Genomic DNA, 14,540 nt, shown 5'->3' on the forward strand with positions numbered 1-14,540 from the left:
TTCTGTTCATGCCTTTGGACTGTCAGTAAAATTCTTAATTGCTTTGCCAGAGTCTAAAAACTACCACCCTATTATTCATTGCTAAACTGGCACCAGGGACTGTCTTAACACTGACACTATGAGAAGGACCTTGGTGGTCAGATCATGTTATTTTCAGGATCATCATCCCGTAGAATTGAACTGGGTGAGAAATTTCTCAAGGTCCAAAGCTCATGAATTCCTAGGAGCCAAGAGGTTGTCTTTTCTTAGAGGGAAGTCTGGAGGAAATTAGAGAAGTTGAAATATACTCCCTGTTTTGCCATGTTCTTCTTTCAAAGGACTTTCCAAATGGAGCCAGATTAAACAGAAGTGATAGAGGTGAATGTGATGCTTTTACTAAGAGGATGGAAATAGACTGCTGTCGTGGTTTAAACCCAGTCAGGCAACTGCTGAACCCAGGACAACTGCCTATTACAAAGTTCTGCAGAGGTTCTCCATTCATTATTTTCTATTCTCTCACATCCAGCCTAGAAAGGTCCTTGAAAATGTCTCAATCAATGGCAAAGTTGAAGTACTGTAATGTAGTGCACATGAAGTCCTTTAAGGGGTTGTTGATCACATTGTAAGATCTACTAGACTGCTTTGGCACTCTAATTTCCAAAGAAACTCAGTACAAGCTGCTTTAATATTTGAAGGCATCTTCTCTGAAATTGGTGCATGGGCGAGAGTAACCCTGCAAAAACTGGTAATTCTTAATCTCTGTCTTGTTTGCTTCTCCAAGGTAAAAATAAGCCTTTCTGGAAGGAAAGAGTGGAGAATGGTGCATAGCATGCTGGCTTGTCACTCTTCCCTGCTAGTTGGTGTTTATTTGCTGCTCTCCTGTAATGAGTATTAGATGCTACCCTCTGTCCTGAGACTGCTTGCGGAAGCCTCATGAACTTCTACATTCATTATTAGCTTTGACTATTATTTGAGTTTGGCCATTCTTTCATTTCATAGCGCAGCCAACTAAATTGTACTTATTTCTGTGTGGAATGTAAATCCATTTGTCTACAAAGTAAGGTGCTGCGTTGTGCTGTTGATGGAGATAATTTTTTTTTCTTGTCTTACACTTGTTTTTGCACAATGTAAGGTATATTCTGTTCTCTTTGGGACAACCCTGTTTTGCCTTTCCCATGAAGCTTTGTATTGGAAGAGCCTTTGTTCTCTCTGTTAGCAAATTCCTTATATGCTGCTGGGAATGAAAAAATGATTGCAGAAGTCCTCTTTTGGTTTTAGTTCATATATAGAGAAAAGGATATTTTTTACACAGAGTGATGGAGTGCATGCAGGAAGCTGTTCTTACAACAGCAGGATGAAAGAGTGTCCTTGTCTCAGGGATGCTGGTTATACAGACTGTAAGAACTATCCACATGAACTGGAATTCTATAACTTTACAGTTGTGGTGAGTGGTTTTCAGTTAATTTGGCAAAGGTTTAGAGGCCCTACAAGCAAGAAAGGCAAGAGACAGGTTCAGTTTCTTCAACCACTGGGCAACGTTTTGCATGTTAGCTCCACTGACTGTAGAAATAACATGTATTTAAATCCTTTTCAAGTATGTGTAGGAAGGAGGAGCCTGCACCAATTTGTCTGTTTTAATTATAGATGTTCTACCCACCTTCCTAATTGCTCCTTCATGAAGAAGTACCCTGTTTCCTTTTTCCCTAGGAGCTAAAAATAATCAACTTTTGTTTGTTTCTGTAATTTTTTTTTTTTTTTTTTTGCCCTTGAGGAGATAATTATTTCTATTGTTGCATGAAGATGGTGGCCAATACAGGAGGAATAATTAGAGCAGATGGCTGAAAATACTTCCCTTGTAAAAGATATCTAGTAAAATAAAATACCTCTCCTCCCTTTTTGTCTCCTCCAAATATATGTTTTTTCTTTCCTTCAGGTGAATGGGAGTTGGGTGAGGGGTGTAAATCTTTTCCTGATGTATTAAGCTGAGAAGCTGTCAAGAGTTCACAGCCTGGAAAGTGAGCTCCCTGTATCCATCACTGAAATTAAAGTGTTTTCAAATGTGGCATGGAGTCCTGGGTCTACGGGGTGGGGAAATATACGCTGTACTCCATCACTTAAAATGTTAACCTTGTCTCTCCGTGGTGACTGAGGACAGGAACACTTGCTCTCTGTACTTTCTCGTTAAATGGCAATCTGTCAGCATCATGGAAAAGGCTACCTTGTGAGTGTCAATCTCTGCTGTGTCTGCAGCATAGGAAACATTTGCTCATTTGTGGCCATGCACACCAGGAGGGGTGCACCTTCTTCTAGCTAGAGATCATAGGAAGCAACTAGGAGAGTTTCTTGCATGTGCAGGAGCAGTATTGTGCTCCGTGTCTCATTGGATGCGAATGGGGGAAAGGAGAGAGCTGGCTTCAGGGGAGGGGAGCTAGTGGGAAAACCCTCCTGACTTCAGATTTCTCTCTGTGGCCATGTTGCAGATAACCCTCAGCTGAAACCCACAGCCCAGAAGAGTGCGGAGCACAGCAGCAAGCAGAGGTTGTGTTTGAGTACACCAGTGGTTTTAAAACTCCCGTCTTTTTCTGATCAGAGAATTAGGGCTCTTGTCTTTGTGTCTGTAACAGTTGCTGCATTCCGCATTTCAGGACTGTACTCTAAAAAAATCCCCACAACTAGCCAAACAAACTATGAAGTCACCAAAAAGTGAGTTCAGATTATTTGTACTGTGTCTAAACAGCAGTTTCTCAACATTTTAAAGCCCAGATCTTGCATGTTTGGAAAGAGAGAGTTAAAAATCACTGCACAAATGTGTTGGCAGAATGATTGTTACTTCCAAAAATTTAGACCAAACATTGAACGAATATTCAGTTAGAATCCCTTCCCTTTGTGACTTGCTTGCCAGCCTGCATGGGAATGCAAGTATAGCGCTGTTATTTATTCATTTTCTGCAGTTGCTGCTGCTGTTTCTGAGCCCTGGTAGTCACAGGCACAAGCTGAGAAAGTGGTACTGAGAGATCATGTCCCCAAAGGCTGACATAAAGGCAATCCCAGGCTGGCTGACAACAGCAGCAGCTAAAAACATAAAATGGAAAGAAATCTGCCTAGAAATGGAAAAAAGAAGGTACAGCAGGGAGGAAAGGGCTTATGTGCTGAATTATAAGGAGCTTGTCCATCTTTTATTGTATGCTATTAAAACATTATTTTATCTTTACATAATTCATTCATTGTTTAGGAGTTGTAATGGAGAAGGAGTTGATACCCTTCAAAATTAACCTGTGTTATATACAAGCTGTGAGCTTCATGCATAAGGTGTGGGCTTGAAATGAGCTGTGCATGACACACACCAGATGGATGTCAGGGTTGGGAAGATGTTGCTGGGTTCTGCTCATTGAATTTTCATGTCAGATCCCTCCCTGGTCCTCATGATCTTTGGTGCCCCAGGAAGAATAAGTGGGTCCTTAGGGAGTCCCAGTGCTTGTGATTTCTCACCCACCTGGAGTTTCTTCACATGTTTTGCAGGTTTGGTTCCCTACTCAGTGTAATCTGTACTGGTTCAAGATGTGAAATGTTGCCAGGGTGGGTTTTCTGTGGATGTCTAGTGAGAGCATGTCCTGCAAAAGTTTGGGTGAGCATTTTAAGTGTGGACACAAGTGCTGTGCTTGAGTCCTTGGGGAAAACACCAGAAGAGTCTCTTGCTCCAGTCTCTACTGATTTTCAGGAACCTTGCAGGAATTGGGCTTTGAGCAACCTGGTCTAGTGGAAGGTGTCCCTGCCCATTGGCACTAGATGATTTTTAAGGTCCCTTTCAGCCCAAACCACTCTAAGATCTCGGTAGTCTCACTCCTAGTTGAAGTTGGCCATGTTGAAGTAGGAGCTCTGACAGTGACACAGATGGATACAGAGATGTTATGGTCTCATAAGCTCCATTTCCTCCAAATCATCTTTTCAACTGTCTGGTACACGCTGAAGTCAGAGCGCAAAGCTGCCATCTCACTGCAGCAGCTGCAGCCACCCAGCTCCAACTTCATCATTCAGGGCTTGTTTTATGCCAACTCCTCTTGCTCTCATCCTGACTTTCAACCTCCCTGCCATTTGTTGTGTTCTGTGCTGAAGCTGAAAAAGGCACAGGAGGAAAGTGCCCACTGCCAGCCACTGATGTGCAGCTTTCCTTGGTCTGCGGGTTCCTCCTGGTTCATTCAACAAGTACGCATGGGATGGGCACTCAGCCATGACCCTGGTGCTTGCAGCTGCTGCTGTTCTTCAGTCGAACTGAGAAGTGTTTAATTTAAACACTGTAGGTCAAATGCTGGGTGCCAAGCAGAGGAAAACAATGGAAAAGGATAGAGTTTTCTTCTATGAAAACACAGTGAGGTGGACTCCAGGCAGAGGGAAAGGAGCTGCAGCCTCTGCATGATGATGTTCAGGAAATGACCATGTGAGATAAGTTGGCTGTCTCACTGTTTTTTTCTTGGGTCTCAAGTGAGTTTGTCCATCAGAGTGCTTGTAAAAGCATGTTCATTCTGCAAGGCAGCAAAGTTCCTCATGCTGCCCTTATCATGCAGAGATGATGGTATCTGGTGTCTGTAGGGTCAGTGTGGGCTACATGTCCCATATTGATCATAGGGCAGCTAGACAATACAGGCACAACAACTTGAGGAGGTTCCTGAAGATCACATGAAGAGAAACTAGGAGGGCCAGATGAGCATGTGGATTTCTAGAGCTGTGAGTCTGTCACCCACCCAGCTTGATGAAGGATATGTGACGGTTTGTTTATATTAGTCCATGTTAATTTACCATGGGCTGTATAATAAAACCTGGACACAGCCACCACCATTCAGCAAAAGAAATTTAGACATACCGTTGGAGATTGCACTATGCTTTTCTCCCAGAAAACAGGGAGTGGGTAATTGCATGGAATTCACAAGGCCCAGGCAAACCATACTTGTGATGCAGGGCGGTTGGCCATTTCACTAGCCTTGCACTAGACCACAATTTCTTCTTTCAGAGATCATAAGAAGGTGCTCTTTCATGTTAAGAAATGGTCTAGGACTAAAAGAGAAGGGTCACCAAATAAAATCTGCTATCTCATTTCCTTACATCAGTTCAATGACTTCCCTCAATTCCTACAAAGCTGCTTTCCCTCTAACATTTCCCTCTGTACAATTAAGTACTTTCCTTGATCAAACCCCCTTTCCTCTCTCTCTCTTCAGGCAGATTCTTTAGATTGATAATGCAAGGGTGGTACAAGTGATTCTAAACAGCACTTGGCCCTGTATTATTAATTGCTGTTTGCTTGTTTATTTTTATTAGAAAAAAAAAAAAGGGAAAAGGGAAAAAAATTACAAGTCAGAAATCACTTGAATGATGCACGTGCAAGTGGTACACCTGGCAGCAGACTAAGCCAGGCATCTTCTCACTGGAAACATTCAGGTACAAACTGGATGGAGCAATAGAGATTTTTATCAACTTGGACAACCCATTTTCCGCTCCTGGGTAGTAAACTTTATTTTGAGCAATAAAATCTGTCTTTGTTTAGGTTGATGGTGTAGGGACTGCTTCTTACTTGTTCTGTTATGTGGACAAACATATCACCTAGATAACAGAGTGCTTAGTTTCAGCATATCTGTATCTTTTCCGAGTCACATTCTGCAAGGTGGTGAATGGTTCTTAGTTTCAAAGACAATTTTGACAATTTCTTGTGCCTTATTACACTAGCACATATGAGCTACTGGCTTTTATGCTAAAGGGTTCTGGTAGAAAAAGAGTCTTTTAAGAGGTGACAGCAGAAACTGAACAAGAATAGCTTAAACATTAATGTTATATAGAGAAAACCTTAAATAATTAGGGTGTTTTGTAGTTAGAAAGGAAAACCATCTTAAACAAAAAATAGCTTATTCTTTGTAAGTCTTGCAAGACTTCTGTCAACAGCTTACTAAGTTTTTGCTGCTAGTAAGAGCAATCTGGCATATTCCTTATGCTCTTGCTTTCCTGTTACAGTTAACTGGAGGTTTCTAAGTGACTTCAGAGGGTTAGAGTGATGTCAGAGTGACTTTAAACCATTTAACAAAGCTTCTCGGTAAAATGTTCTGACAAATCCCACCATTTCCTAACTGCATCATGCAGCATTTGGCTGGCGACATTGGTTGAGTTTGTGCCAGACAAGAATTTATGGAACTTGTAATTTTCTGCTACAGTTGACTTGATATGCATTGTTTCTGGGAAATGTTTGCCTTGCCATGAGCTACATCCTCCTATGTCCCCTGTTCTGAGATAAAAACAAGTTTAATTAACTGCTTTTTCAAGTGGATCTATTGTATAACCTTGTATATTGTATATAGTTTGCTTCAAAGCATATCAGTGAAAAGTAATTCACAGCCTCTCTGAAAAGACAGTGGATAAAGATATCTATCTTTTCAGATGGAATTTTGTCCTAAATCTCTGAAATACATAAATATATGTTCACAAGTAATGAAGATGAAACTTGTCTTATTTCATTTAGTGACCATGGAGAAATTGTGTTCTCTGTAACTGTTGTGTACAAATACGAAGGTTTATTACATCTAACAATTATGGGGTTCACTCCTTCTGATGCCTGAGATATAGCTCCCCAGATGTTTTCACCTCATGTGTGTTAATACATTCCCAGGCTTCAGTCTAAACGGAACAGAGTAATTCCCTTTTTAGTGATACCATAGAGGCAGAGGATAGAAAATCTTAACCAAAATCCATACCTTACAAACAGAATGGACATAAGCCAGTTGTATCATTCAGCTTTGGAGCCAACAGCCATTCCTTGGTGTAAATAATTAGGGTAGTAGTCACCATGTAATAGTTTCTGGGTGCTATGGGAAATGTTGTATAAAACATCAGGCACATAAAGCTAAAATTGACAATAGTGCAGTTGAAAGAATAACTATCATAACATCACATGAACATGAGTCAGCAGTGTGCGCTTGCAGCCCAGAAAGCCAACCATATCCTGGGCTGCATCAAAAGGAGCGTGATCAGCAGGTCGAAGGAGGTGATCCTGCCCCTCTACTCTGCTCTTGTGAGACCTCACCTGGAGTATTGTGTGCAGTTCTGGTGTCCTCAACATAAAAAGGACATGGAACTGTTGGAACAAGTCCAGAGAAGGGCCATGAGGATGATCAGGGGACTGGAGCACCTCCCGTATGAAGACAGGCTGAGGAAGTTGGGGCTGTTCAGCCTGGAGAAGAGAAGGCTGTGTGGAGACCTCCTAGCAGCCTTCCAGTATCTGAAGGGGGGCTTATAAGGATGCTGGGAGGGACTCTTCGTTAGGGATTGTAGTGACAGGACAAGGGGTAACAGGTTAAAACTTAAACAGGGGAAGTTTAGATTGAATATAAGAAGGAAATTCTTTCCTGTGAGGGTGGTGAGGCACTGGAATAGGTTGCCCAGGGAGGTTGTGAATACTCCATCCCTGGCAGTGTTCAAGACCAGGTTGGATGAGGCCTTGGGTGATATGATTTAGCATAAGGTGTCCCTGCCCACAGCAAGGGGGTTGGAACTAGATGATCTTAAGGTCCTTTCCAACCCTAACGATTCTATGATTCTATGATCACCAGTATTGATTCAGCTAAACTACAGGTCCAGAGCAAAAGCTGTAATGCACATGATGTGCTTTGATTAAAAACTATATTTTTAATTATATATATTAACACACCCTAGTGATGACCACAAATATTGCTATGCCTTGTTTCCCCCTGCTGTCCTCAGATCACTTGAGGTTGTTCTTGATAGCTCATGTGTGAGTCCAAAAGAACCCATTATGAATGCCTGTGTTCACAGTTGTGCAAACATGTCCACGGAAATGTGAACGTATTCCTCAAGAAACCAGTCAAACCTTTCACTGCAAAGAGCATGCTTGAAGTCTAGAGGTGAAGGGGAACCTTGACTCAAAGCAGGCAGGTGTCATTTTGTCCTTGGCCGTCATGAGTCAGTCTATTTGCTGTTTTCAAGTTAATCAAGGCTTTATTTGGAACTGATGTCCAAACCATCAAAGGAGAGATTAATAATAATAATAATAATAATACAATGATAATCATAAAGTTGAGAAAGCTAAAAAGGTATTTGAAAAGAGGTATGCAGAAGTGACAGGAGAGCCTTTGAAAAAGCCTGTAAAGAAAAATATCGCCCATCTAGCAGCATGTTTTAATTCTAAACACTCTTCAGTCTATTTTTATGACATTTCCAGGAATTAACATGCAGTTCTGCTTTTCGGGAGGCAGAGAGAGACACACACCAGGAAACCTGCAGGCTTTCTGCAGCCAGACCTGCAGCAAGCGCCTTGTTACCCAGATCAAAACAAGATGATGGGCAACCCCCAAATTGTGGCAGGCATTTCTAAAGGCCAAAAACGGCTCTGACCCCAATGTCCCTCCATCCCTTTGCTCTACATGGGGTCGCACTGGGAAAGTAACCCGTATTCAGTACTGGCATTGACATCTCCTCCGCCATGCTCTCTGCAAGCTGGCTTTCTGAAAGGTGGGAAGTGGTGAGCTTTGAACTTCTCTGGGTCTTCTCTTTTCCAGCTTGCCCTGCAGTTTTGTGGCCAGTGGGACAAGGATTCCAGCTGGCCTGCCGGACACCAGCCGCGAGATGGCGATAACGTCACGATAGAAGAAGGCCGGACCCTGCTGCTGGGGACCGCGACCAACAACCTCAACCTGCTGCATCTCAAAGGTCTGCAGAAAGGGGGTTCAGTGCTCTTGTTCCTACAGGGCTGGAGTTTTTAATGTCTGTGATCTTTCCTGCCATTTCGCAGCTTTGGCATCAAAGGAGACACCTGGTCAGGCAGGCTGAGTCTGATCTCTGTAGATTCAACAGGACGGGGATGGGGGACAGGGGAAGCATTTAATTATTATGTATGAGGAAGGCATCATTTATGTTGTCTGAGGCATAATGACAATACAAGTAGGAAGGCTTTTCCTTTTTCTTTTTTTTTTTCCTTTCCTTCAGCTACCGACAGCACTGCTCTCCTGAGTGGCATTCAGTGATAATGGCAGCGCTGATAACAATAATCAGCTCGGGTTTGTTTGGCATCTTTGAGGCAAGCGTGTTATAAAACCATTTATAAAATTAATGATGTTACAGAATTACAGGCCACAGCTACTGAATGTAATAAAGAATCCAAGATCCTAGAGCATGCCTGGTGAAGAGTAAATAACTGCGCACAGTTATGGGAGAAAACGCTAGGTTTGCAGGATTCACATACGCTGGAGTAGATTCAGCATAAGTATCGGGGGTATATCTCAGTTGGATGTCGAAGTAAGAATTTAAATTGCTTGTAATTTGGTGCCAGAAATATTCCTTGTGTCTGAAAGTTAGGCCCTGATTGTGAAAACTGTTGTGCACATGATTAGTATCAAGTGAATGAGTTGTTCTAGTGAAATTACTTGCTCAAAGTTAAGCCCATGTGTAAGCCTCTGTTGAAATGATGCTCAAAAAATAGAAAGAAGAGGTTTTTGTATATTTAAGGAACTGGATCTTCTTTGCTGGTGAAAATCATTTTACGTTACAAGGATGTTAAGGTGCTAGTTTTTCATTGAGATGATGATGAAAAATATTTGAGAATCACATTTTCATCTAACTTTGAATTATCATTCTATATAGAAAAAAAACTTTGCAAGTTTATCTGAATTGTGAGAACATTTCCTAAAAAGATTGAACTTGTTCTGTCTACAGTCAGAGATTTTCAAGAATTCCTACACCAGGCATCATTCCTGTTTGAAAAAAAAAAAAAAAAGTAAGAATCTGAGATTAAAAAAAAAAAAGGTGAAAAGTTTTATTACAGTCTTTTTCCCTGTCTTCCACAGTGAAAATCGTAAATCTGTGCAATGCAAGATTCTTCAGTAGAGGAGGTAGGTCAGAGCCCCAGATTTCTGAGTCTTTTTGCTGCAAATCTGGTTGAGGATTTTGGGGCTAATCTCTGACTTTGTGAAGAATTGGGGCAAAATATTTGCAGCAGAAACCCTTTGAACTTTGGGCCTACTCAAGGGCACATTTGATCTATGAGTCAGCACTCATGAAGCAAACAGAGATCTGATTGAATTTAATGAAGTCTGGAGCAGTATCTTTATGGCTTTGGCTCATCTGACATTCAAATAATTTCTCTCCTTTATCATGTTTTCCAAGAAGCTTGGTTTATAATGCAGATTCACTTAGGAAAGCAGCAGTAAAATGTCTTGATGCTATTATTTTCTGCATTGCTCTATGCCAAACATAGGGACCAAACATTTTAAAAGCAGAAACCTGCGTGGTAATCGTTTATGAGCTTCACCTGTGCTGAAGTTTCCTTGTTATATGCACCCCCACTCACATGGGGTTTGCTAGCTGTTTGTCCATGGTTCGATTTGGACTCAGGACATGCTGAGATTTATTCTGATATAAGACTGAGATTTTATCTTTCCTAAACTTACCTTTCTTTAAGTTGTCCAGCTCAGGGGAGTTGTTTAGGCTCCTGTATTGAGAGAGAAACATACACCACCAAAGACTTGTTCATCTTAGGTGTTATAGATACCTGTTTTAAGAGGAATCACAGTTAGGTTATCGCCTTGGAGCAGCAACTACTGAGTCTGTAAGCATGTCAAAAAATTGACAACTTTCCCTCTCTGAAAGACAGGCATGACAAGCCCCTAACCTGTAGGCAGGCGTAGATATGTGCTTCGATTGACATACGCTATTCCTATTCTAGCTGGAGATTTTTTTCTTAGTTGGAGTTGGAGAATGGGATTAAATTGTAGTTCTGTTCCCTTTGGCTTTCATGACTCAGTGTCAGGCTCTCTGTGTGCACAGCTGAAAATATAAGAGACTTTACATATGAAAAACTGCTGTAATGGTACTGAGTCTACTCTGTTGTGAAGATGCTGTACTGCTCATTTTCTGGTATTGTATTCAGCAAACCCAACACATGCTTACAGGCCCATTTCCTGAAATTCTCCCTTTTTAGGACACCATAAGGATTCTGAGTACTTCCTTTGTGTTGTCTCTTTATGATGATTTCAACATTGTAGAAATTGTTTAAAGACTATTATAACAAGGATGCCAACTTCATGTGCAGCCTTAAAGTGGCCCTGCTTTGGTTGTATAACCAAATACATGTAATGGTTCTGGCAGTGACAAGACTGCCTGGGCAGAAGATCTGGAGGCCAAAGCAATAGAGAAATAGGATTAGGTAGCTGGGTCTTGCTCACTGCCATGAGGGCTCAGCAGTTTCTACCTCCTTCTCAACAAGCAGAGCATGAACACATGGTTATCAGCAGTGGAAAGTTTAATAGCCAGCCTGTGAAACTGCTCAGACAATACTGATTGGGGAAGAGATACAAGATAGACAGATTGTAGATAACCATATACTCAGCAGACTGCAGTTATTTTTGTAATCCCAACATCACAAGTATGGAAATATTTATGATAACCGAGGACAGATGGAAATTTCGTTTGCACAGAGCTTACACCGAAGTAACTCCTTTGTGTTTGGTGGGTTGATATCTCAGACATGTGCTATTGGCTTTGTCTGAACTTCTAGTGCTCTAGGGATGTCTGGAGACCAAAAGAACTGTCTGATGTTTAAGGAGGACTTTGGGGATGAATTCTGGGGTGACTCTGCTAGTACTCCAGAGGAGAGCCACAAGGATGATCAGGGGACTGGAGCACCTCCTGTATGAAGATAGGCTGAGAAATTTGGGGCTGTTTGAACAGCCTGGAGAAGAGAAGGCTGCGTGGAGACCTCATAGCAGCCTTCCGGTATCTGAAGGGGGGCTATAGGGGTGATGGGGAGGAACTCTTCATTAGGGACTGTAGTGACAGGGCAAGGGGCAATGGGTTAAAACTTAAACAGGGGAAGTTTAGATTGGATATAAGGAAGATGTTCTTTTCCTGTAAGGGTTGCCCAAGGAGGTTGTGAATGCTCCATCCCTGGCAGTGTTCAAGGCCAGGTTGGACAGAGCCTTGGGTGACATGGTTTAGTGTGAGGTGTTCCTACCCATGGCTGGGGGGCTAGAACTGAATGATCTTAAAGTCCTTTCCAACCCTAACTATTCTATGATCCCCAACTGTCCAGTTGCTTTTGCAATGGCAATATTGAGATGGCTATCCTTGGCAAAAGGGAGAAGATTTCTTCTGTCCTTCTTTTAGAAAAGCCTCAGTGTCACTTGCCACAGCTCTTCCTGTCCCCTACTCTTTGTATCATTGCAGCATTTCTGTTCCCTCTTCCACAGCTGGACTCCAGGCTGAGGTTTTCAGAAAGGTCTGACTCACCTCATTTGTGATTCCTGCCTCTAAAAATTGTGCAGTTTCCAAAATATCTCAGATATTCTGAGCTTTTATTTTTTCTTTTTTTTTCCAAAACCTTTAGGTCACAAGAAAAAATATAGAGCTGATCAGTCCCAAAGATACTCATAATTTTGTCGATTATTACCCAATTTTAAAATACTTCACAAGAACAATACTTGAGCATCAATGTTTTGAATTTCTTGTAAACCTTGCTCAGACCAGACTGTGGCTAAAATGGGTCCTGTGAGTGGATCGAAGGAGGAGAAAAATTCAGTTATTGATTTTACCTTACTTTTTCCTTGGCTTTGATGCTATTAGCAAAAAGCATCAAATATTAACTAATACACCTGCATAAGCAGTTTTTAAATAACTAGTGCTTCAGTTGCTGCTGATAAAGACTGGGTTGAAATTCCTGAAGGAAGGAAAAAGCTTTTCCTTCTGTTTTCCTGTCTACAGCATCAACTAGTCTTTAAACCTCTTTTAAAATCCCTTGTCAGAAGGCACAGTTGGAAACTGCTTGTGCTGACATGTTTTTTTGTGCCACTTTGCTCAACCCATTTGGGATGTGCATTGTGATACTTTTTGCAGGCAGTTTCTGGTTCATATTTTCTTTTTTTAATCAGGCAGAGACATTACAATTAAAATACCGTAAAAGCGATTCTGGCAGTATTGCAATAAGCATGTTTTTTAATTAAAGAAAGAACATGAGATGTACAAATAGTACCAGCTAATGGGAAATTTCATCCAATGTATTTTTTAATTGAGATTTAAAAGGAAGAAAAATCAGCCCTATTTCTCCCTGTCTGTGTGGTATTTTCCTATGTTCTTACAGTGAGGTGTACCAAGCCTGCAACAATTACAGTCTCAGATACTCAAAGTCTTGGCTGGTTTTCGGGAAAAAAAGGAAAGGCATCAGTTCTTAAATTTCTTAGTGTATTTTTTTTTGTAGGGATTCAGTGTTATTCAGTAGAGCACCACTCACATAGCTGAGTAACCCTACAGAAAGGGTTTTAATGCTTTTTTTACCAGCTGTAAACCATGCTTCATGTTTGGTTACGGGCTTCAGGTTTCTCTTTCCCATGATGTTTTGGATGGGTTTATAGCTTGCACATATGCCTCCTTAAGCTCTTGCTTGCCAAAAAAATTAGTTTTCTTCAACTTCAGTAGCTCCTGAAGCTCCTCTGGGATATTACAGGCTGAGCAGATCAGTGGAACCTAATCCCAGCCAAAGAACCACATTCAGCTCCCACAGAGGCTGGGCTGAAACCTTGAGGCAACACCATCCCCTTCCTCCATTTGCTGGTATGGAAGTAGGGGATGTGTCCCTTTCAAGGGAAGCAGATGCCGCCTCTAACAGTGGGATAGAAACATCTGCTGAGCCTGTCTCTACCTGTCCTGGGCACTAATCAGGCCCTCATTACAGGAGCAGATTTATACCATTGATAGATCTGTCTTCTCTCACTTTCAGTGGTACAGAAATACATTTGTGACCTGTGTAGGCTGGGAGCTGAGATCCAGGTCTTCCTAAGAATTTAAAACCATAGACTCATAGAATATTGGGCTGGAAGGGACTTAAGGGGCATCTTGTTCAACCTTTCTTGGCAAAGCATGACCTAGACTAGATGTCCCAGCACCCTCTCCAGACAAATCTTAACAGTGTCCAATGCTGGGGATTTCACCACTTCCCTGGGGAGATTATTCCAGTGACTGATTATTTTCATCGTGAAAAATTTTCTTCTTGTGTCCAGTTGGAATCTCCCCACAAGCTACATCTGTAACATGAGTACAGAGCTACAGAGGAAGAATATTGTGTAACACGAATGAGCACAGGTTTAAGTTTTGAAGTATCCCCTCTTCCTCTGATGGTTTGTTGCTAAGTAACTTGGAGGCTACCTAACCATTGAAGAAGTAGGACTTCTTTGAAGGTGATATACCTATGGCAGCATCTTCTTGGTAGCCAATCTGGATTGCCTTTGCCTATCTTCTGTTACAAAGGAGCATGTGCCATCTGAACAGATGGCTGCGAGCACAGCAAGCCAGAAAACACAGGCTTGTTGGGCTTGGGAGACAATTTCTGTCTGAGAGTACTCAAGCAGCTGCTGGTTCCTCGCCCCCGGATAGATTAAGGCCTCTGTCCAACAAAATGCTGGAATACAAGCTTAACATTTTAACTTGTTAGTGATGTCTTCCTGGTAGTACACAGACATTTGGATTCACAGCTAGTCTAGGAGTGTATTGTGAACATGAAGGAACATAGGGAGGTGGAGAAA

At 41.7% G+C, this 14,540-nt stretch overlaps 1 protein-coding gene across 6 annotated transcripts in view; it reads left to right on the top strand.

The window, feature by feature from the left end:
• PKHD1 (PKHD1 ciliary IPT domain containing fibrocystin/polyductin) overlaps positions 1–14,540 on the top strand; it is a 254,467-nt gene that overhangs the window by 83,109 nt on the left and 156,818 nt on the right. For all 6 annotated transcript variants that reach the window (XR_008974692.1, XM_057427481.1, XM_057427480.1 and 3 more), the window contains exon 36: positions 8,532–8,682. Coding sequence is in view for 5 of the 6 variants with exons in the window: in XM_057427481.1 (XP_057283464.1) it covers positions 8,532–8,682 (151 nt within the window). In the remaining variant the exon portion in view is untranslated. The remainder of the gene's footprint in view (positions 1–8,531; positions 8,683–14,540) is intronic.

The sequence above is a fragment of the Pezoporus wallicus genome, unplaced genomic scaffold (assembly GCF_028554395.1).
Source record: "Pezoporus wallicus isolate ANWC-B61680 ecotype Strahan unplaced genomic scaffold, APGP_CSIRO_Pwel_v1 contig_6464, whole genome shotgun sequence".
Taxonomy (NCBI): domain Eukaryota; kingdom Metazoa; phylum Chordata; class Aves; order Psittaciformes; family Psittacidae; genus Pezoporus; species Pezoporus wallicus.